The sequence below is a fragment of the Carassius carassius genome, chromosome 10 (genome assembly GCF_963082965.1).
Source record: "Carassius carassius chromosome 10, fCarCar2.1, whole genome shotgun sequence".
Lineage (NCBI taxonomy): Eukaryota > Metazoa > Chordata > Actinopteri > Cypriniformes > Cyprinidae > Carassius > Carassius carassius.
In genome coordinates this window covers 16,745,946-16,770,041 of record NC_081764.1, presented here as the reverse complement: position 1 = coordinate 16,770,041, position 24,096 = coordinate 16,745,946, and the positions used below count along the sequence as shown (strand labels likewise).

General features: G+C 36.7%; 1 protein-coding gene across 1 annotated transcript; it reads left to right on the top strand.

Moving 5' to 3' along the window:
- Positions 1–19: 19 nt before the first annotated feature.
- Positions 20–23,256, top strand: LOC132151896 (unconventional myosin-VIIa). Its single transcript, XM_059560408.1, has 48 exons — positions 20–1,414; positions 1,593–1,634; positions 2,673–2,774; positions 2,855–3,001; positions 3,420–3,604; positions 4,600–4,721; positions 4,814–4,956; positions 5,064–5,177; positions 5,520–5,673; positions 5,778–5,854; positions 5,938–6,057; positions 6,147–6,289; positions 6,860–7,070; positions 7,233–7,368; positions 7,453–7,616; positions 7,770–7,910; positions 7,985–8,143; positions 8,474–8,560; positions 8,639–8,733; positions 8,818–8,902; positions 8,986–9,204; positions 9,296–9,505; positions 9,590–9,799; positions 9,933–10,100; positions 10,308–10,604; positions 11,287–11,444; positions 11,528–11,654; positions 11,785–11,904; positions 12,382–12,555; positions 12,647–12,874; positions 13,631–13,798; positions 13,900–14,017; positions 14,525–14,651; positions 14,789–14,943; positions 15,040–15,221; positions 15,370–15,488; positions 15,603–15,757; positions 16,026–16,179; positions 17,393–17,548; positions 18,392–18,497; positions 20,181–20,294; positions 20,523–20,610; positions 21,137–21,246; positions 21,348–21,533; positions 21,629–21,745; positions 21,831–21,914; positions 22,100–22,219; positions 22,801–23,256. The coding sequence occupies exons 2-48, from the start codon at positions 1,617–1,619 to the stop codon at positions 22,891–22,893; spliced, it is 6,666 nt and encodes a 2,221-aa protein (XP_059416391.1). The 5' UTR covers positions 20–1,414; positions 1,593–1,616; the 3' UTR covers positions 22,894–23,256.
- The last annotated feature ends 840 nt before the right edge of the window (positions 23,257–24,096 follow it).

Below are 24,096 nucleotides of genomic sequence, written 5' to 3'. Positions count from 1 at the left end.
CTCTCAAGACTTGGCTAGTGAAAGAACTTAGGAAAGTAGATTTTAGATTTTGAATATAATGATCGCTGTAGTCAGTACATTGTTTACATTTGCATATGCTTTTATCCAGAGTGACCTGTGTTGCTTTCAAAGTATATTTTACCAGTTCTTTCTCTCTCTGAGAATCAACCCATCACCTTGGCATTGTTAGCGCCATGCTCTACTTTTTGAGCTACAGAAAGTTGTCGGGGATCTTTTTTTTTTTCTTCTTTCCTTTAACAAAACCATTGAAAAATCAGATATGCAGCAGGAAATCTGGCCTGCTCTTTCACTAGTAATACGTAAACCCCTTTCATTATTGTTGGAACAGTTTGCACATTGTTCAAAACCATGTTTCTAATATTGTGAAGATGTTTACCATTTTCATCATTCAGAAATAATTAAAGTAATCTTTGATTTACTCTAAATCAAGCTAGTACAGGGTGTTTGCAGACAGATTTAATGTTTCAAACTAGCTTAATAATAGCTTAGCTGTATTTGAATTTATGTTAGGTAAAGGTATTATATTTTAGTGTTTTTTAACAATGTGTAACAAATTAATGACCTTCATGATGTGAAGAAAAAAAAATGACTGTAAGCATTCCTGCACTGATTGTGTCCCACAATTTTATCTAACCTTGTTTCTTCCTGTAGGTTAAGGTCAAAAATGTTTTTGTTTGCTAAGGATATATATATATTTTTCTGTTCATTCTTGACTCTGTTGAGAGAACCTGTTCTATAAACTGCATGTGACCTAAAAACACCACACCACATAAACTCTTAATTATTGTGAGAGTTCTTGCATTGAAGTTTAGCATTGGCCGATGGAAATACGGCTTTCCAGAAATGGCTCCACCCTGAGTTACTATGACACTATGCTATTTACAGCTTGATTGCCCCGTTATGATCAGAGCTCAGAGGATATGTTGTCACGCGGGTCCAAAGGTTCATCACTTTACTGTTAAAAAGAAACAAAACATGTAATACTGAAAGTGTTCAGATAAATGATTTTTTAATTTTTTTTTTATCAGTCTTAATTTTGTTCTGTAGATGACTATTTACATCAATGTGCAGGTCCACACTGCATTTCTGTTGCAATTTTACTAGCGTTCATTTTAAAAGATGGTTTATCTTTTTAATATTCTTTATTCTGCTATTCTGTGGTATTTATAATTTACTAATAACAGCTTTTTGATCTGATTTGGAGCACATAGCTTCCTTGTATTTATCATTATGGATGTGTTAATCAGGGTTCAAAGTCAAAGTATCATAAACACTTGTTGTTTCCGAGCAGTCATTTCTTTTGATTGAACACTCAACCTGTTGGGATTTGTTCTGGCTTCAAAGAGCGACAAAAAATACTTCTAGATCAGGAGACTTCACAGAATATCCACAGGTATAGATTGCTCACATTGGGTTTGTTATGGTTGAGGTTTAAAAAATTTCAGTGGTTTTGTTAGACTTCAGGTAATGTGTATGTTACACGCCATTCTGCCTTTGTTCATAAGCTCCACTAATGAATTTTCCTTTGCAATATTTGCTTATAACATTTGTCTTCTTGTTGTAATGTCCAGGCTGGGGGACGGGAGGACTCAGTCATGGTGGTTTTAAGCAAGGTAAATCATTTAAAGTATTTGACATGGCATTACCATGATGCTTTGGTGCTTCTTGTTCTAGATTAATTTGATGTTAATTCATAGCTAAATACAAATTAATAATCAATTTTATTATGTAAACGTACATGTAGCTTCCATGCTTGTACTTTAAGTTCATCAAATAAGATCAGAGATTTATTTGGTTTTAATGTATAAACCTGTGTGTACTGGACCATATGGACTATAATGTCATAACTTAACCTAATCATGATTTGTCCTTTAGTTTATTGTTGAACTATATATATATCAAAGTACAGATAATTGTACATATGCACAATGATGATGGTATCAGTACCACGCTTTTTTAACATGTATGGTACAGCATAAATACTGTAATCATACCATGGTTATACTTCAAAGGATAATATGTTAATACCATGGTCATGTCCAGAAAGTCAGCATATTATAAACATTGTCTTAACCTGTTACCTGTCACCCCGTTCCGTATATGGGACGCCTACGTTTACTTCACTTTATTACAATTAAATCCTAATGTAATCATGACAAACTATATATCATTGGAAAGGTCTTAGACTCCTAAATAGATATTTTACCAATCTTTTTTGTCAAAAAATTATGTAGGAAAAGTAATAGATTAATTTATGGCAAAAGTGCACCTCAAAAACCTACATCATAACTGACCTTTTGGCAGAAAAAGTCTTCTTTGTTGCCTTTTTCTCGATCCCACTTTAGAAATCATCAGAAATGATATATCACTTGAAAACTTAAAATCTCATAATTCATCCTTTGAAACCCATTTTAAAATCAAGCATTGCATTACCATAAAAATGGTACATCATAGTCATGTTAAAAATGTTTTCAGTCATGAATTATAAAAATGTAGGTTTGGATCATGCACTTTCAAGTCTATTTTCAAAAATGTGAGTGACAGTTAACAGGTTGAAGATTTCAAGTATATTATCAGTCGTCTTCTAACATACACATTAATTAGTTGTAATGGTTTAATGCATAGCTTATAATATGAATTATCCCCTTTAGGGAGACTATGTGTGGGTGGACTGCAGTGATGGGGTCCAAATCGGAGCTGAAGTCAGACTTTCAGACACGGGGCAACTTCAGCTCATCGACGATGAGGGAAAGGTAATATGCAGCCAGTCTCGGTTCATTTCTGCTCTTGGCTGTAGAAGTGGAGCTGATATCTTCTATGGCATGATTTCCAGGAGCACAAGATTAAAAAGGACAACTCTCTGAAGCCCATGCATCCCACCTCAGTGAAGGGTGTGGATGATATGATACGTCTGGGTGACCTAAATGAGGCTGGACTGTTACGAAACCTTCTAGTGCGCTACAAAGAAGGAGCAATCTATGTGAGTTTTTAGCCACTGCATTAGATAAATCATGTATGAATTTAAACCTATACAGACATATATGAATAGTAGCTTTCAAGATTTGTGAAGTTAATAAGAATAGGGATTGAATTGTCCACTTAATTCCCCAAATTCAGTTCATTCACCAGCTGTTCTTTGCCCTTCCTGTTTATCAACAAGATTGTTTCTATAGAAACAGCCAGCTCTGAGTTCGATGAACGCTTCATGTTGGTATACAACATTGACATGCCTATTATATAGTAAATTCAACCTTCTAACTTGAAGTCCGGCTGTATTAAAGGACAGTTCACACACTGAACAATACTCATTATAAATGTATTATTCTTCCAACTGCAAAAGTTTGTAGATTTTTTCCACAGGGACCTTGAAACATCTTTTTGGTGGTTTGTTTTGACAGACATACACAGGGTCGATTCTGGTTGCGGTGAACCCTTACCAGCTGCTGCCAATCTACACTCCAGAGCAGGTGGAGCAGTACACAGACCGACGGTTGGGTGATCTCCCCCCGCACGTCTTCGCCATCGCAGACAGCTGTTTCTTCAACATGCGACGGAACCACAAAGACCAGTGCTGCATCATTAGGTCTTTCAGTCCTTCATACTTGGGTGAAACTGACATTTTGTAGTTAGGGTTTTTTCTGTGGTTTCAACTTTTTTTGTTAGATTTTGTTTACATAGTATATGTGTGTGTGGGTGTACTGTGTATATTTATTATGTAAAGTCAAATACATACAAATGCATTTATATATATATATATAAATTTATATATATTATCTATATAAATTATGTGAATATATACACGTAAATACATGTGAATATTTTCAAAATAAATACTGGCCATGTGTATTTATATATACATATACAAAGTACACACACATTATATTATGTAAACAGAAACTTTTATTTTGTATGCAATTAATTGTTGCCCAGCACTATTTAATTCACATCTTAAAATATTGATCGACCATTTGTAGGTCCTTCAGTCATTCATACTCGGCTAAAACTCACATTTTGTAGTTTGATTTGAAAGCTTTTTTTTTGTACAAAAATCATGTCATTGCAAACCCCTTCTGACTACATCCTTATCTAGATCTGACATTATTTATTAATGTTAATGTGTTTATCTGATGAAGGATATTCCGTATAAAGTCTCAAATGCCATATTCTCAAATGATAAAAGGGTCTTATAAAAATTATCATTAAAAGTGGTCCATATGACTTTTGTAGCCCATTTCAAAGCATCTGCAGATGTGAACATTATCGGTGAATAACCACACAGTTTTTCTCTTGTTTTTTTTTAACCACTTTTGCTTTTGTTTTTTTTTTTTAACACTCCAGTCTTCATTTTCATTATATTGAAAATACCTTTTAAAAGGTTTGAAACTAACAGAATATTCATTGTAGAGTGAACGGTTTCCGTTTATAGCAATGTTGTACTGTAATTTGCAAATTTGTATCTGTTATAGGCAGCTATTCAAACACCCCGAACAAACATGGACTCCAACATCTGTCATACATTCTGTTAGCGTCATCTGTTTGTTGCGATCTGAGAGTGTCTGTATGTGTTGTGTTCATCAGTGGGGAGTCTGGAGCAGGAAAAACAGAGAGTACCAAACTCATGCTTCAGTTTTTCGCTGCAGTGAGTAGGCAGCGTTCGTGGATTGAGCAGCAGATTCTAGAAGCCAACCCTATCTTAGAAGGTATGGGAAACATATAGGATGCTCCTGCATCACTCGTCTTTGTAGTTCCTCAGATAAGCATTTCAGTATTTACAACAAGTCTTATTTTGTAGCTTTTGGTAATGCAAAGACCATCCGCAATGACAACTCCAGCCGCTTTGGAAAATACATTGACATCCACTTCAATAAAAATGGAGCAATCGAGGGGGCTCGCATTGAACAGTACCTGCTTGAGAAATCACGTGTTTGCCGACAGGTAAACAAACCATCCTGATATGAGATTACAATCAGACTGAAATCTGAGGTCAAGATACAGCAAATTAAATGTAAAACCAAATAAATAATAGTTTATTTTTGGCACAGACCCCACAAGAGAGAAATTACCACATCTTTTACTGCATGCTTATGGGAATGGCTTCTGACCAAAAGAAGATCCTGTCTTTAGGAAATGCTGCAGAATACAACTATCTCACCATGGTACTGATCATCATATGCTATGTCTTTACTACTTCTCCCACTTTTAATGTGTATTTACATTTGTTAACACACAGTCATTTTGGAACGAGAATGGACAGGTAGATTAAAGTGACAGTAATGTGATTGAATGTTTTTTTTTTAATTGTCATAAGAATTTCTTCTGATCAACACAATAGAACATAAAGCTCTTTTGTGTTCCTTAAAAGAAAGTCATACTGTACATGTAGAGATTTGAAACAACATGAGGTTGAATAAATGAAACGTGACATTTTTGGGGGGTAAACTACTAAATACTAAACTACTAATCATCATTGCATTAAATATAATTATGTTGTATTTTAGGGTCAGTGCACTACATGCGAAGGACGGGATGACATGAAAGAGTACGCCAGCTTCCGTTCAGCAATGAAGATCCTGACATTCACAGAAAATGACACATGGGAAATTAACAAGCTTCTGGCTGCCATCCTTCACATGGGGAATGTAGACTTTGAAGGCGAGTAGAAGAAGAGACATCAACTTGAACAAAACTGTTTTATTTATTTATTTTTTTAGAGGAAATGCTTATATAAGCTTTTATTTCCATTTTTAATATTTAAGAAACCATTAAGAACAACCTTGAAGGCTCCACTGTTCTCTCCTCTATGCATTTCAAAATGGCCGCAAAGTTATTAGAGGTAATTGGGAAAAAAACAGCCCTTATTTTAGAAACCAATTTTGTCTGTGAGCATAGATCTGATTTCATTTCATGTATTTTTAGGTGGCCCCAAATGCCCTGGAAGTGAGCTTGACACAGCGCTCTTTGATGACCAACAGGGAGAGTGTGTCTAAACCTCTGACCTCAGCACAAGCAGTGGATGGCAGAGACGCCTTTGTAAAGGTTGTGCATTTGAATGTAGTTTCAATCAATGTTTTATGTCAGATCTAATATACTTCAATATAGAGTTCTCATCTTCCTTCTGTGTGCAGGCCATCTATGGAAGGCTGTTTGTGTGGATTGTGGAGAAAATCAACAGTGCAGTTTACAAACCTCCTCCTGATGACCCCAAACATGTCCGACTTTCGATTGGTTTGTTGGACATTTTCGGCTTTGAAAACTTCAACAGCAACAGGTTTGTAATATAAATATATGCATGTCGTCTTTCATGTCATTAGAAAACCATATGGCTTTCTGTCTTCTGTTTAACACAGAAATTGGATTTTTGAAGAATATCTACCTGCTCTTTTCCTTTTAATGAATTTGAATGAATCAAAATAGAAAAGTGGTTTACAGACCTTATGTGCAAAAGTCTCTGGTTGTCATATGATAGTGGTGTGAAGAAGTGGTCTTCTCTGAAAATCTGACTCCCCCTTGCTGTAGATCTCATGATAAATATTACCCCATTACATGTGTCACAGGAAGTTTGAAATGTTAGTGAGAGTTGGTCATAAGACGCATAAGAATCAATGACATTTGATGCTATTGACGACCAACCAATTGATTTTAGGGCTGTAAAATCAACAAATTTGAGTTTCAATGAATAAAATATATTAAAGTAGCACATGACTCCACTTGTATATTCACTTTCATTATATGGAAATGGCAACAAGGATATTCTTCGAAAGTTCACAGGATTTGGAACTACATGTAAATGATTCCAGAATTATCTGATCTATCTTAATCTTGTCTGTGATTCCTGTAGCTTTGAACAACTCTGCATCAACTTTGCCAATGAGCAGCTTCAGCAGTTCTTTGTGAAGCACGTCTTCAAGCTTGAACAACAGGAATATGCCCGTGAAGACATCATCTGGAAGAGCATTGAATTTAACGACAACCAGTGTACGCTTGATGTGCTGGCTGGAAAGCCTCTCAACATTCTCTCTCTTATTGATGAAGAGAGTCTCTTCCCTAAGGTTATTTAATTATATTTGCTTTTATTTACAATATTGGCTTTCCTTTGATAATTGATAATCATTCCACGCGTCCGCATATCTATTATTACAATCTAGAAGTCAAGTAGTTATACTCAATTTCAATATTTACATACAGTTATGAACAACTGTAATTTTTTCCAGGGCACAGATGCTACCATGCTTAACAAAATGAATCAGCTTCATGGGAAGGGGGGCATCTACATGCCCCCCAAAAATAATCATGACGCACAGTTTGGAATCAAGCATTTTGCTGGAGTTGTCTACTATGACACCAAAGGTAATACAGGCTCATCACAATGTACTTTCACATTCGTTTTTGGCTGAACATCCAAATGTGTCATGAAATTTACTGTGCATAAAGGTTTCCTTGAGAAGAACAGAGATGCTCTGAGCAGTGATGTCATCCAGTTGATACAAACATCATCCAATAAGCTACTGAAACAGATATTCCACAATGAGCTCGGCACCGCAGAGACGAAAATTAGTTCCAACCACACTGTCTTCACCCCAAGGAACTCACTGCGGGTATGTTAACACCAGCTAAAGGCAAATAGGGTACAAACGTGTTGTACACTGGCATTTAGGTCATAAATACCATAACAGCTTCCACTCTTCTGTTGATTTAACATAATAAAATAATTTTTCATTTGCCTTACCTTTAATGTGCAACTCCTTTAGCAAACAACAGAGTCAAAGAAGCGTGTGCCTACATTATCTGGCCAGTTTCGGCAGTCCCTGGACTCTTTAATGAAGACTCTAACTGCCTGTCAGCCTTTCTTCATTCGCTGTATTAAACCCAATGACTTCAAGAAGCCTATGGTAGGTTCAGGTCATTTTCTCCATCCACTACCTCACTTTTCTTTAAGTGACCCACTTTTCCATCTTTGTTTCAGCTCTTTGACAGGGAACTGTGTATCCGTCAACTTCGTTACTCTGGAATGATGGAGACTATCCGCATCAGGAAGGCCGGCTATCCCATACGTCACACGTTTGATGAGTTTCTAGAGCGCTACCGTGTGTTGCTCAAGTCCAGTGTTTGTGACCCCAAAACTGTGAGACATGCTTTCAATTATGAAGATATGCAAATTTGGTGTTGTTTGGCATGAATTAAGTGTTGCCATTGTTTCTGTAGTTTACATTGGAACAGGTTTTGAAAGTCCTTTAAGCGATTTTAGCCGTTTTGCTGACATTAGGAGACAAAACACATTTCTATTAAAGAATATTAAATGTATGTTCTTTAAAAATAATCTTAAATATCTTGAAGCATTGCTTAAGTAAACTGATCTTGTTTCACAGATTTTGGAGATGGATAATTAGTTAAAAAGGAGTAATTTCTTTGCATTATTGCACCTTTAATATTAATATTAACTGTTATTTTAAAGGAGAGTGCCAAGAAATGCTGCTTAAGTATCTGTGACTTTCTGACTGAAGAGGACTGGAAGATCGGCAAGACTAAAGTGTTCCTGAAGGTACTGGAGTTAATTTTACAGCTACCATTACAACTTTTTTCAATTAGATCTGTTCTAATGTGATCCTTATTGCATCAGGATTTCCATGATACTGTTTTGGAACTGGCACGAGACAAGGCTCTCAACGAGAAGGCACTTCTTATTCAGAGAGTCCTGAGAGGATATAAACACAGGTCAAAGACTGAGGATAATCTCCTAGGATTGTAGAGAAAGTGTTCAAACACTGGTTTACAAGTAGCCATTTTGCTTACTTGCAGGAAAGCGTTCCTGAGAAAGAGAAGAGCAGCTGTGACCATACAGAAAACGTGGCGTGGACACAAAGTCAGAAAACTTTACAGAGTGGTAAGTTGTCCTCTAACTCCAGACTGGCACATTGTAAAAGATGCAAGTCATTGCTTGTACATATGTCACTTGTCTTTCCGCAGGTCCAGTTGGGTTTTGCCCGTCTGCGTGCTCAAGTTCGCTCTCGTCAGATGGCCTGGCAGTTTAAACAGAAGCGACAAGCGACCGTTCTGCTTCAGGCTCAGACTCGTGGCTGCCTGGCGAGGAAGGAGTGGAAACAAAAGAGAGCGGCAGTGATCCTCCTGCAGGCTTACACCAGAGGAACTCTAGCCAGAAAAGCTGTCAAAAAGATGAATAGAGATGTAGGACATTTTCTGATGAATAGAATCACCATGTTTAGATGACAGTTTGCTAGATGTCGTCTTCATCTGTTGCTGTCTCCATGGTTTGCAGGCTTTCCTCTCACTTCAGGATCGTAGAGCAGAAGAACTTGCTGCTCTACAGAGACAGAGGAGGCTTGACGAAATTCTGCGGCAGAAAAAACAAAGAGAGGCAACTGAACAGTTGGAATCCATCACAGACCAGGAAATGGTGGATGATATCTTTGGCTTTTTGCCTAGCATGGTTGGCGGACAGGAGGGCCAGGCACCTATGGGCTTTGAGGTGAGACATCAAACTTCTCAAAAAAGCATAATGTTAACGTTTGGATAACAATAGCAATAAAAACAACACATTTTGTGTGTTTAGGACTTGGAGGGAAAGCGAGCAGTGCTTGAAGAGGTGGATCTGGATGATGCTCCAATGATGGCGATTCCGGAGGAAGACTATGATGATTTGGATGAGTACTCGTTCTCCAAGTTTGCTTCCATGTACTTCCAGGGTGCTGCCACACCCACACACATTCGCCAGAGACTACATCAGCCTCTGCTCTACCATGAGGACGAGAATGACGTCCAGGTAAATCCACCATTGACTTTGACCTATTTTGGTTGATTTATGATCTTCTTTTCTCCACAGCACAATTTCTGTTACGCTGATGTGTCACATTGAGTATAAGAGCTTACTACTCCTCCTCTCTTCTTCTCCATAGGCTTCACTAACAGTTTGGTGGATGATCTTAAGATTTATGGGTGATCTTCCTGAACCAAAGGCTCAGGGGGTCTTGAGAAGTGGACCAGCCTTTGCTGAACGCTCTCTTCAGAAGGATGTGGCCTCCAGACAGGATAGACGCCTCAGCCATATGGTGGGCCTGGACCAGGTGAGGAAACTCCTTTTTAATATATGTATTAATGCTGAACAAAAAACAGGGGGTCAGACTAGCTAGCTGGCAAGCTAAAAACCAGCTTGGACACACTGTGAGACCAGTTAAGACCAGCAATAAAGGTCTTTTAATAAGGTTATTACTCAAGAAAAAGATTCTTCTTAGAATACTCTTCTGAAAGTTTTAATGTCTTATTATTTTCAGAGGATGAGAAATATTAGAAACTCTCCAAACAGAAAACTCAGTTCAGTTCCAGAAGAGGCTTCCCGCAACAGAAAATCTTCAACCTTTACAGACATACTGGCCCGGAACAGAAGATCGGTCCAAGATGATGGTGTTCCAGGCCGCAAACTATCTGTCATACCAGAGCAGGGTCCCAGAAACAGAAAGACTTCAACTTTCACTGATATAATGTCCCGAAACAGAAGGACATCCACAGCTCCTGAGGGGCTTCCATCAAACAGAAGAACCAGTAGAAAACCATCTGTCATAGCAGAAGAGGTGAGACACACAAATGTTGCAAATTTGTCACTTATGTGACACACTATTTATTTTCTGTAAATTCTGATTTATTAAATGAGTAGATATGACAAGTAATATATATATATATATATATATATATTAGTCTAAAATAAATGAATAATTTAGACTTTTTGTTAAGGTTTAGTCTTATAAAATATCACATAATTTTACCTGTTTAAGACTAAACTAATTTAGGTTGTAAAATGTCATAAAGTCAGGAATTTATATCAGTTTTTAATATAATAAAATATACTTGTATATAATGAAAATAGTCATTAAAATATTAAAGTTTTAGCAAAATTATGATTAAGATGTGTACCCTCACATGTATTTAGGTGTAATAAAAAAATTAGTTTTACTTTATTTTGTCACCACATTTGAGAGAATATTGAAGCTATCCTTGAAAATGGTATAAAGTTTTTCAGAACCATTTGTAACCAACATGAATACAAAGCATACATGTCTTAAGAAACTTTCACATGTATTAAGATTTTCAAGAGTCTTTATTCCTTATTTACACTCTTATGTTCAAACAAAAGCAACTTTAAAACAACTGTTTAAAGGTAATGCATTACTGTATTATTACAGCACACAGTAATTCTTAAATGCAACAAACAGATGAATGATTTTGAATCTTCACTCATTAACTCTTCATGTAAAGGCAGAGGATAGGTCTGAAGTTCTCAAACAACCCACTGTGCAAACCATTAGTGAAGAAGATGAAATGAACACAGACGGACTCACCCTAGACCGGCCAATGACATCTCTTGAAAAGTTGCATATCATTGTTGGATATGCCATTGTCAGACGTGACCTCAGGTTGTTATTTAAACCCTTAAGTAATCTATTACTTACTGGTCAGATGTTTCTGCTGAGAAGTTCTTAATATCTTTTATTGTTAGGGATGAAATCTACTGCCAGATCTGTAAGCAGCTCCAGGAGAACTCAAACCGTGGTAGCTTCTTCCGTGGCTGGATCCTCCTGTCCATCTGTTTGGGCATCTTTCCTCCAACTGAGCGCTTCATCAAGGTAAATAATGGTCTCCCTTATTAAACTCTTTGATGCATGATTTCGCTTTTTTTATGGAGTAATACATTTGAAATGGTCTTTGTATTGTGTAGTCCTGAACGTGTTGTCTCATCCGTTCTTCTTCTCACAGTACCTGCAAAGTTTTCTTCGTTTTGGTCCTGTGGGATACGCGCCTTACTGCGCCGACCGACTGAGACGCACTGTTGCCAATGGAGTGCGTGGAGAGCCTCCCAGCTGGCTGGAGCTCCAGGTGAAGACAATTATCCCACATTCACAAATATAGTGTTTTTGACTGAGCAAACTTCCATAGCTTTTCAAAATTTGCTCGCAAATGAAACGCATTGCTGGTAAAAATGAGATGTCAGTTTGAACAAGGAATGTTTAAAATGAAAGGGGAAATCATTAGTAAATAAATTGCAGCAGTATATGGTCATATGATTATGTTAAGAACAAGATGAATGATTACAATCAGAGACAGAATTGCTGCTGCTAATTTAGATAAAATTAAACACTTACGAATATTCTCATGATGATGGATGACTCATTGAAAGTAATTTCAATGAATTCAATGAATGTAATTTCAAGTTGCATTGTTGCTGTAAATCGCTGTATGTATGAAACCCCATAGGTCTTTGTTCTCATATGGTCCAGTACAGATATACAAAATGTAACAAAAGTCTACCACAGATTTGCAACTATAATTCATGCTCTCATTGTTTAATTACAGGCCACCAAGTCCAAAAAACCCATGGTCATTTCAGTGACTATGATGGATGGCAGGAATATAAGTGTGCCTGTAGATTCTGCCTCCACATCTAAAGAGGTCTGCCAAATGCTCTCACAGAAAGTCAAACTTCAGGACACATTCGGCTTCTCACTTTACATAGCTTTATATGAAAAGGTATGAAGCCCTCGCACTGGATGAAGAGTCCAAGTCAGATTTCTAGTATTATTACTAATTTAAGCCATGGTGTTGTACTCCCTCTTTTTAGGTGTGGTCCCTAGGTAGTGGCCGTGAACATGTGATGGATTCCATCTCTCAGTGTGAGCAGGAAGTGAAGAAGAAGGGTGGGCAGGAGCAACATGCCCCTTGGCGTCTCTACTTCCGTAAAGAGATCTTCGCACCTTGGCATGACAGCGGCCAGGATAATGTCAGCACAGACCTCGTCTACAGACAGGTCATCAGAGGCCTGAAATCTGGGGAGTACCAGTGTGAGAAGGTGCGCTTGAGACCATTTTACTATCAGTTGTGTCTGTCAGTTATTTAGTTTCATAAATGAGCATTTTAATTCTTTAACAAATCGGTGTTGCAGTGACTTATTTTTAACTAAAAGTTGATCAAAAATGGAAATTCTGTCATCATTTACTCCCCCTTATGTCAACTTACTTTCTTCTGCGGAACACAAAAGAAGATATTTTGAGCAATGTTGGTTACCAAACTTGGTTTCAGATCCCATTGACTTCTATAGATTGATTGACACAAGAGAAAAATACTATGGAAGTCAAGAAGACCTGAAACCATTTGGTTACCAACATTCTTCAAAATATCATCTTTTGTGTTTGGAATGACATGAGGGATAGTAAATGATGACATCATTTTTGATGATTTTCATTTTTGTTTTGCTTTTATTTGTTTATTTTTACTTTTTTGGCAGTATTCCTTTCTTTTCTTTTTTAAAGGTGCATTCTTTAAATAATTTCACAATTATTTATTTTTTTGTGCTGAATAAAATGGTAGTTATCATAGACTTGGACTTTCTAGAAGTGTTGATTCAGAATCAAGCTAATTCAATAGTTTCCTGTTACCAGTGCCATTGTAGAATTGTTTTATTCATAATCAGCCATGATGGCTTTATCCAGTGGACGAGGGTTTCCGATAAAATGGGTTAAAATAAAAGAAGTAATTTTTTGCTAATCATGTGATCTCATCACAGTATGGGACCACATCATGTCATTCACCTTTGTGTTTGTATCAGGAGGAAGACTATGTTGCACTTGTAGCAAAGCACTTCTATGTGCAGTTTGGATCAGATATGAGTATGGAGAATACTAGGACTGTAATTAAGGAGTGCATTAACTCCAAACTACTGGAGGCTAAGTCAGAAGAAAAGTGGATCCAGATGGTCAACACAGCACATGCACAGGTACAGATGTTTCTGTTATTGCTTATTTTAAAATAAACGTAATAAATTTCCACCTGGTTGAAAGTCACAACATTTTACAAGCATTTGTCTCTTTTTGTTAGGGCCCATTAATAAATTCTCGGACCAAGTCTGATAAAGTGAAAGCTGAGGTGGTTGACTATGCTCGTCAAAAGTGGTCCATGTTATTCTCTAAGTTTTTTGAAGTTGCCAAGATATCTGGTATGCATTGTGTACTAAGTATTATGTTCACTACCGTTTTTATACTTTTAACTATCAAAAGTGACAGAAAATATATTTATAATGTTACAAACTTTTCCCATTTCAAATAAATGCTTCCGTTGGTGTTTTTTTTTTTTTTTTTTTTTTTTTTACTTTCTATTTATCAAAGAATCCTGAAAAAAAGCCATTTTAAGCATTTTAATAATAAAGTTTCTTGAGCAGCAAATCAGCATATTAGATTTCTGAAGTATTCTGTGACGCTGAAGACTGGAGAAATATAAAGCAGATATTGCAAATTGTAATAATATTTCACACTACCACAGTTTTTACTGTATTTTTGATTAAATATCAAATGCATCCTTGAATAAGAAACTTCTTAACAACCCCATTTTTTGAATGGTACTGGACATCGCAAATTCTATAATTTCCACAAATTTTGCACAAGAAAATGAGCAAAAACATTTGTATAATTTGAAAAATTAAATTAAATGTCATTTCAATATTCAGGTCCTCCTCTACCAAAGAGCAAGTTTATCTGTGCCATAAATTCGACAGGAATAACATTCCTAGATGAACGAGAAAAGAATCTCCTGGTGCTGTCTTACCCAGAGCTCACCGGGGTCAACACTATCAGGTGGGTGTTTGACGGCCTTGTATCATGTTGTCTTATCATTCACAATCTTAAAATATTATATTTTTGAATTAAATATGATTGATACCTTCCCAAAAATAAGTAAATTCCCTGAATTCTCCCCATGTCGTCGTCTCCAGAGATAGGAAGTGTGTGTGTTTGCTGTCCCTGAAAGGAGACTTCACACTGAACGCAGTCATGGCCACTGAAATCTCAGATCTGGTAGCCATGTTCCTGGCAGGCCTGATACAACGTTCGCAGTATGCTGTGGCCCTGCAGGAGGTTAACAGACAAGGTCAGACGAGGAAATAAGCTGCATTCATAATGTTTTTGTTGATCTATGATTTGACTTGTTTTTGTCTAATGAAAAATGCTGTGGATGTTTTTCAAGATGATCGGACATTTCTCAGCTTTAAGAGGGCAGAGCTCATCTTCCTCATTAAAGATGATGAGTTTTCGGTTTCCCACGGCTGGTTGAAGGGTAAGAATGAGCGGACGGGAGAAATCGGCGCAGTCCCTGCAGATGCTGTCTTGATTCTTCCAACTCTTACAAAGCCAACAAATGAAGTCCTGGTGAGAACTTGAATGTGTTTTTTTCCTGTGGAGTTTAAACGTTCTTTACGTCTGTGAAGGTCTGGATACTTGTTATGGATTATTTGTCATAATTGTGTTGGCTTTGAAAAAGATGATAAGCTAATGCATTCTGGCTCTGTTTTTTTAGAGCCTGATCAGCTTGTCCCCAGATCAAAGAAAGACCATCATAGACAACACTGTAAAAGGAACCATCACTGAAAGAATAGCTCCTTCAACTCTAAAAGATTTCTCCGTTGAATATTTCAGGTACTTGCAGCAACTGTTTGACCACATTATCATTCCTATTATTTAAAGCATACTACATTCTGAAGTGTTTCAGAAGCAAGCATAAACAACCTGTTGTTTTTGTCATCGTAACAGGCAGCCCATCAAAGATGTGAACAGACAGGTGATCTCTAAAAATGCAGCGCCTGAGAAGCTGTGGGCCAACTCCAGAGAACCAATCAGACAGCCCCTGTTGAAGAGACTGGTGGGCAATCCAGATTTAAGCCCACTAGCTTGCCAGGCCTTCACTGATATCCTTTATCCCCACACGTTTAAGTCATTATCATTTATTGCAATCATATCTTTGAGCATTGTTTTTTGCCACAGCTGCCCTTTTATATTTACCTAATACATATCTGAAAGTAGTAATGCATAAAGCTGTAGCAAATGGCTGATGATGTAGTTTGATTTAGGGTTGCATAAGCACCGATCCACAAGTGAAACTTACCAGCTAACCTGGTTATCCAGGTAGGATACGACCAAAAAAAAGTACTGATTCCTTGACTAAATGTTGTGCACCTATTCTGAAGTATATGGGTGACTACCCCACTAGACAGGTCCAGAGCCCCCTGGAACTCACAGACCAGATCTTTGGCCCACCTGCTAAAAATGAAGAGCTCAGAGATGAGATCTACTGCCAGATCATGAAACAAATGACCAGCAATAACAACCGGTAAACAGAACTACTTGCTCAAATTCAAAGCTTTTGAATGCCTGCACACTACCACAAAAGTTTGAATGTTTTTGAAAAAGTCATGCTCACCAAGACTGCATTTATTAAAAAAAAAAAAAAAATCCAGTAAAAACAGTAATATTGTACAATATTACTATTTAAAATAATAGTTTTGTAATTTAATAGTTGTAAAAATCTAATCTATTCCTGTGAAGGCAAAACTGAATTATCTGCACTCATAACTGTCACATGATTCATCAGAAATCGCAAGAAACAAGATTTTAATTAATATAAATGTCTTTACTGTCACATTTGGTAAATTTATTGCATTCTTGTTGAATAGAAGTATTAATAAAAAAAATCTTACTGACCCCAAACTTTCGAATAGTAATATACATGCAATCAATAAATGAAAAAGAGGTCTGTTGAAATCATAATCACTTGTGAACTTGGTACAAAGATGTGACAGAGACTTAGTTTTACAAGAGTTCTGTACAGTTTTCCTTTTGGGATTGTAGTTGCACCAAAGTCAAACTGCCCTTTATAACGGGCTTCTTTTTAAGCTCAATCATTTAGTGTTTAGGTATTCAATTTGAAGTATATATTAGAGTGGTGTTTGATCACCTAATATGCGTTTTACTTTTGTTTTTCATACCTCACCACTACTTTCCTAGTAATGCTTTACTGTTGCCAGTATTTTCAGCTTCGATAGCTTCAGATCTAGAAGCTTTGGAACACTGGTATATAGTTAAAATTTCTAGAGATCTAGTCTCTAAAGTCTCTAAATTTTCTTTCCAGCACAAGACCAAACATTCATAATTTACATTTTCAGGTGCCAATATGTTTTATCACTATGAAATTAAATAAGCAATGGGCATTTTAGAAAAAGAAAAAAAATTACATTGTGAACTCTTATGTTAGACACCATCATACCGTGTAAAAACTAGGAGACTGCTGATTGGTCCTGCATATAAATAATAAGGCAAATAATTGATTCAATTCAGCTATTCCTGCTGTGCATGAGAATCAACTAGTAGCAGGTTCATTGAACTGATTCATTGTTTTCCTCATTCTTGTTTAAATACAATTAAACCACTTTTAGACACTAGATATGGTGCATATGCCATTTTAGATGCTACGTTTATAATTGCATTAATGTATGATAAATAAATAACTGTTAAGTTAACATTTATAAATGTTCTTTCTCAATCAGGTACAGTGTGGAACAGGGCTGGCAGCTGTTGTGGCTGTGTTGTGGACTCTTCCCTCCTAGTAACTCTTTGGTGAAACATGCTCAGCGTTTCTTTGAGACGCGCAAACGAGAGACATTGGCCACAGACTGCCTCCAGAGACTGCAAGCGGCTCGGAGGTATGACCAGCATTTCTAGACATATGTTTTTAGTATACATTTACATTTTAGTTCAACCCAAATTTTGTATCATTACAAGCGAGATCCCATTGCTTTATGGATGTAAGAACAGGAAGAAATGCAATGAATGAACAGACTTTAAAGTTTAAATGAATCGATCATACATTCCTAAGCTTTCCTATCATGTGAGTTCAGATATAGAAGCACTAAAAGCTAATGTTTAAGTCACTGTTAAACTCTGATTAAAAAGCTTGTATTGTTTCTTACTCTTTGAACTTTGGCAGGCTAACCTGAGAGCCATAACCTATTGGAGCTTATCTCAAACAGCATGTCACATTACTGGACTGATATGCTGTAAAGCATGACCAGATAAGCACCCTATTAGCAGATGCTAACAGTTTAGCATGTTGAAATCAAGTTTGGCTTATTTACATGTTTTAAAACAACTTGGCACATGGTGGCCACTTAACACAGGTGCTTTCTTATTTAATATCAGTTAAAAAAAATAATTTAGTAATTCAGGTTTTTGAAATTACACACTGTTGCACACTATAAGCAACACCTCTCCTTTTAGCACACTAACCTTTGCCAGACTGGAGCAAATGCCAGGAAAGTGTCAGCACTGAGTGATAGGAGAGTACAGAATTTATTGCGGCTTCATCTGCTACTGAAACTGTTCAAAGGCTTCCACATTTGGGAAACACTTCTGTAGCCCAATAGTTGAGTTGAGTCAACATGCTGGGTAACAGATCATGAGAATTACATTGGGGATTTGGTGTGATAGTATTACAGCCATATGTTTACTTTGTATAATAAGATGACATTTCATTGTTTCTGTGTTAGAATGGAGCCCAGAAAGCTTCCACCTCACCAAGTAGAGGTTGATGCAATTCAGCAGAACAGCACCCAGATCTTCCACAAAATTTTCTTCCCCAATGACACTCATGAGGTAATGCAACACACCTGCTACCCAGTCAGTCACTATTTTTTTTTTTAAACCAGAAATTTGGCCCCAACAGCAATGCATTTTTATATTATTATATTTCAAGCCTGAAATTATGACACTTTTAAAACGGTGGCATAGGTATGGAAGCAAAATAATTACATATGTCTTTGAAACAAAAATGCTTGCTGAATAGCACAAGCTGAAAAAATTATGCATTGCATTAACAGTACTTGCTTTTTAATGCCTTGTATTTACAGGGCTTGCATTTTTAGATCCTGAAATTTAACATAGTTGTTTGTTTAAGCTGTGAATATTTCAGTTCAAAAGATGTCACACAGCTTTTCATTATTAAAAAAAATCAATAATTCATATTCACATTCCAGAATTCACTAAAAATACGATGTATAATATTCGACAGGCAAATTACGGTCCATTTTATTTTAATTTCCAAATTCGCTTCCACAAATTCGGCAGATAATTCGCCGTTTCACATCCGGGATCTGCAGGAATAGCAGTAGAGCACCGATGCATGATCTCCATCTGCTGTCAGTCGCTCACCAGCAGGTGGTGCAAGCGGCTGATGATTAAGACCAAAGCAACTGATCTGCAGAAATGGATCAAGCGCTAAGTAGAAGTTTTGATTATCGGGGCATGTGAAAAAGCTGATTGTATGTATGTTTAATTCAACATCTTCGCTGTTACCACAAAGGAGATTTATAATGGTGTTTTACCCAACGCTGAAGTACAGAGCTAACATTACATCTAAGGAAGACATATATTGCTTCGGTTGTTTAGTTCCCGTAACTTTGTGTCATGGCTTTTGTGACGCTGTGCTGTAATACTGGGGATCCCCTCACGTCACACTCCAGTATTCCCCTATGACGAGTAACGCTCCTCAATCAATTAATACTGTGATATAAGACCTCAGATCTCAGAAAACACTTTATTGATGATTTGCGAACTACATAGACAGTTAAGCAGATGTAAAATATGAACGAACGCTCAAGGTTTCACGCGGTTTCCCTCAGAAATCTGTTAAAGAAAAGAAAACACATGACGTGGCTCGCAATGACAACGATTAAAAGACCAAACTCAGATCTTACTGATAATGCAAACTATATACAGACAGGATATGAACGCAAGTTACGGAACAAGAAAAATAGCTTGTTAAATATTTCCCTTAAAAAAAAAAAAGTTCACTTAAATTCTTGAACAGATTTTACTTGACAATCCTCATAAGGCTGCGGTTCTCTCGGTTGGTTGTGCATCTTTTTCTTCCACACTTTTTCCTACCACAGGTAACCTTTGCAGGTGTTTTGAGTTGATTAGCTGATTGTCATGTCACCATATTCTAATTCGTTTAGATGGTTGGGTTTTTATTAAATGTGAGCCAAAATCATCACAATTAAAAGAAAAAGACTTAAACTACTTCAGTCTGTGTGCATTGAATTTATTTAATACACAAGTTTCACAATTTGAGTTGAATTACTGAAATGAACTTTTCCAGGACATTCTAATTTATTGAGATGCACCTGTATTAAAGAGGATGATATTTTTTTTTTTTTTATGTTCAAAATGCAACTAAATGAACATTAAATCAACAGTCAGTTTGCTGCCAATGGAAATCATGCATTTTAGTCGTGGAATATCAATCCAGTGTTCTTTTTTTCACACACTTCTGGACAGATTTTTGAGGTGACAACCAACACCAAGATAAAAGATCTGGTCCAGACCATTGCTAATAAACTCATGTTGGCCTCAGCTGATGGTTTCAGCATCTTCGTGAAAACTCCTGATAAGGTTTGTACCCAGGCTACCATGCTGTATTGAGAATCTTAAACCAATAGTTGAAGAAGTGACTGTTTAAAAATCATATATTGTTAAATATCTTTATTGCCTCCACAGTGTCTACAGTTGTTACAGCTCTGCCAGTGATCCCTTGTCATGTCCTTTCACTAATTTACAGCTGCATTTTTTTTTTTACAAAGCCTTTGTTTGTATGTTAATCTAGGATTTTCTTTCTGTCAGGTTCTGAGTCTGAATGAAACTGACTACATCTTTGACAGCCTGAGACAGATTACTGACTGGTCCAGGAGAGCAAAGAGAGTGAATCAGGGTAAGTCTGTTTCAAGTTTGGTGAAAACTTTATTAGGTTTAAGGGGGTGTTTACATGACACCGTTTTCAGCTAAAAACGTCATTTTGACCTTTCATTCACACAAAAATGGCTTTTTGAGGGCCTGAAACTCAAACTTGTGAAAACTTTTGTTTTTGAAAACTACACCATAATCATCACCGCGTAAACTACCAAAATGTAAATTTGTGAAAATGGTGGCATCATGTGCATGCATATTACATGTTCAGTCTTTAAGTATGTGCAAAGGTTCGTATTGTTTACTTTCTTTTACTACTGGTCTGGCATGCGTTTTTACTCATTTTCACGGCTCTTTGTGAACAGGATCGTTTAGACAACATTGTCATCTGTACTGGAAATTTTTCAATAATGCAAAGGAAAAACTTTTCTGTTTTTAGTACATCATTGTCATGTAATCATAGCCTAAAATGAACAAGTTAAGAGTCAGTCACCATCGTTACATAAAGTCAAATTCAAAACAACTGCTAATGCTTATACTGTTTTAAACAGCAGGCAATCCAGTGAATGTATCGTACACCGTTTACTTTATGAGAAAACTATGGTTCAGCATTGTCCCTGGTAGAGATGTGGAGGCGGATCTCATCTTCCATTACCCACAGGTACTGGCATTCTGTTACATGTTCTTAAAAAATAGCTTCCCTGTCACCATTGAAGAACTTCATATTATAAGGTATTTTCCCATATTTCTCACTTTATCTAGGAGTTGCCCAAGTACTTGAGAGGTTATCATCGTTGTACCAAAGAAGAAATGGTGATGCTCGGCGCTCTATTATTCAGAGTGAAAGTGGACAATGATAAAAGTCAGTTTCCCATGATTCCTAGGATGCTGAAAGACCTGGTGCCTAATGACCAGCTTAAAGCCATGTCTGCTGATGAATGGAAAAAGGTCAGTTTCAGTACACTGCAATTCTGTGCATTGTGCAGTGTATAAGAAATATTGTGCTTCTAAAGTGTTTCTTGTACATAACCATTTTTCAACAGCACATTATTGCTGAGTACAACAAGCAAACCGGCACGACTGTGGACCAGGCAGTGATTGGCTTTTTAAAGATCATCTATAAATGGCCCACATTTGGCTGTGCCTTTTTTGATGTGAAAGTAAGCAACTTGAGTCTGTAGCACAATAAGAATTTTGCAAACATCACTTAAAAAATGGTGTATAAGATTAATCTTGATGTTACAGCAAACATCAGAGCCCAATTTCCCTGACATTGTAAGGATTGCCATCAGCAGACAGGGCATCACTATCATTCACCCCAAAACAAAGGTATCCTAATTCAATAAAAGTTTCTGCTTCATTTTAACTGCTTAGCATGTCATTTCCCTAAACAGCATTTGTATAACACCACAGGCGAGTATAAGCTTGAATCTACTTAAAATAGGAATCCTGTATCATAACTCTGTCTCTACTCCTAATTTTGTTGAACTAAATGAATTCACCTTCTGTTTAAGGATATACTGGCAATGCATCCATATAATAAGATTGCAAACTGGTGCAGTGGAAGCACATACTTCCACATGACTGTAGGAAACCTTGTCAGAGGAAACAAAATCCTGTGTGAAACTTCCCTGGTAGGTGACACAGAATTTGCTATTTAGCAGCCATTATTCTAATATATGAAAATTTGGTGCTCAAGAAACATTTTATATTATTATCAATGGAGAAAGAGAGAGAGAGAGAAAAAAAAGGGTGCATTAAACTGATGTAAAAACATTAAAGTGAAATATACATTTATGATGTTTCTATTTCAACTAAATGCTGTTCTTTTGAACTTGCTTTTCATCAAACAATCCTGCAAAAAAAGAAAAACACAAAAATACTAAGTGACAAAACCTTTCCAATATTGAAGCAGCCTGTTAGAATGATTTCTGAAGGATCATGTCACACTGAAAATTCAGTTTTGCCATCACAGGAATAAATTACATTCATATTAAAAAAAAATATTAAATAGAAAAGAGTTCTGTTAATTATAATAAAATACCAGTAGTCTGTTCTTGTGTGTGTGTGTGTGTGTGTGTGTGTGTGTGTGTGTGTGTGTGTCTCTCTCTCTCTCTCTCTATGTGTGTGTTATATATAAAAAGATAGTTTTTGTAATTTTAAAGTATAATTTTTCAGATCTTAAAATAATAGAATTTTATCCTGTGTTCATAAGGGCTATAAAATGGATGACCTGCTGACTTCCTATGTCAACATGTATCTTAATGAAAAGAAAGGACAAAGACGAAATCAACACTTTGATGAATAATAACAGACGAGCAATCAGTTTACTGTTCTTTTCTTTTAAAGACATACATTCACATATATGATGAAAACAACCAATGAAATGTTTTTAAAAACCATGATTTGTCAAGCTAATTAATTGTCTGGGTTTATTTTGTCAGTTGTGATATGCTATATATTGCAAAATGTTTAATGCCAACTGTTGTGTTTATGATCAGTTGTTTTTCTTAATATGCTGCCAGAATGTGAAGACTGTAATTTCAATCAGATTACTGGTTGACTAATATTCAATGATATAAATTAATCATTGCAGTCAGTGGATCATGTTATGTTATTGATGCATTTATTTTATTAATTAAATTGTCAAATAAATGACTATGAGGTGTAACTCAGAGCAATTGTACATTTTGATTATTTGCCATAGATCCAAATGTTTTCTGCGTGTTTTTATAAGCCTTATGTTGTTTTGTCATGTTTTAAAGCAAACTGTTTCAGCTCATGAATCTGATAGAAGATGAGTTCTTCTCTGTTAAACTGTGTTTTGCCCCAGGGCAACAAAGTCTCGAGGGGGCAGCATATATTGAGGCTTGGAGATGTCCCAATTAAGACTTGGCACTGTATTATTTAGCCTATTCTGGTAGAAAAGAGTCAACTAGATAGTGTACTCATTCAGTAAAGTGAATTATATTAGCATATCATTGAAAACGGGCCTAGACAGAAGAAAAAGAGATGATGTGTGTCCTACACAGCTGTGATCTTCCAGAATGAAAGACAGATTATTGCTCTTGCTGTTCGCTTGGGGCTCCACATCTGTCTGAGGATCACATGCCCTTATTATTTTATATGATGCCCCAACAGTCCACAGCAGGGAGCCGAGAAACAAGGACCCCAGTCTGTTATTCTCCTACTTGCCCTTGTGATTTCGACTCCGATTTCTTCTCACTCATACTCTGCGTTCCAAGGGGCCTCGTCTGTCTGGCTCTCCACAGTCTACAATGGATAATCTTTGGTCTTTATTCATAAACTCCCCCATTAAATGCTCAGTTCATCTTCTGTTTATTGATATGGTTGAAGGAGGGGGGTTTTAGAGTGGGGGGTGGTTGTAACTTAAAGGCACGCTAGTCCCTGTTGCCATGGTACCCCACTGGCTCCACATTGCTAGCAAGGCATGCCATTATTCTCCCCCTGTCGAATTGTGCCGCTTCTTCTGACTCGAGTAATTGTGGAG

Coding starts and splice junctions, on each gene's coding strand:
- LOC132151896 (XM_059560408.1), top strand. Junction 4,722..4,813: donor AGCCAACCCTATCTTAGAAG/GTATGGGAAACA, acceptor CTTATTTTGTAG/CTTTTGGTAATGCAAAGACC. Junction 14,944..15,039: donor GCAGGAGGTTAACAGACAAG/GTCAGACGAGGA, acceptor ATGTTTTTCAAG/ATGATCGGACATTTCTCAGC.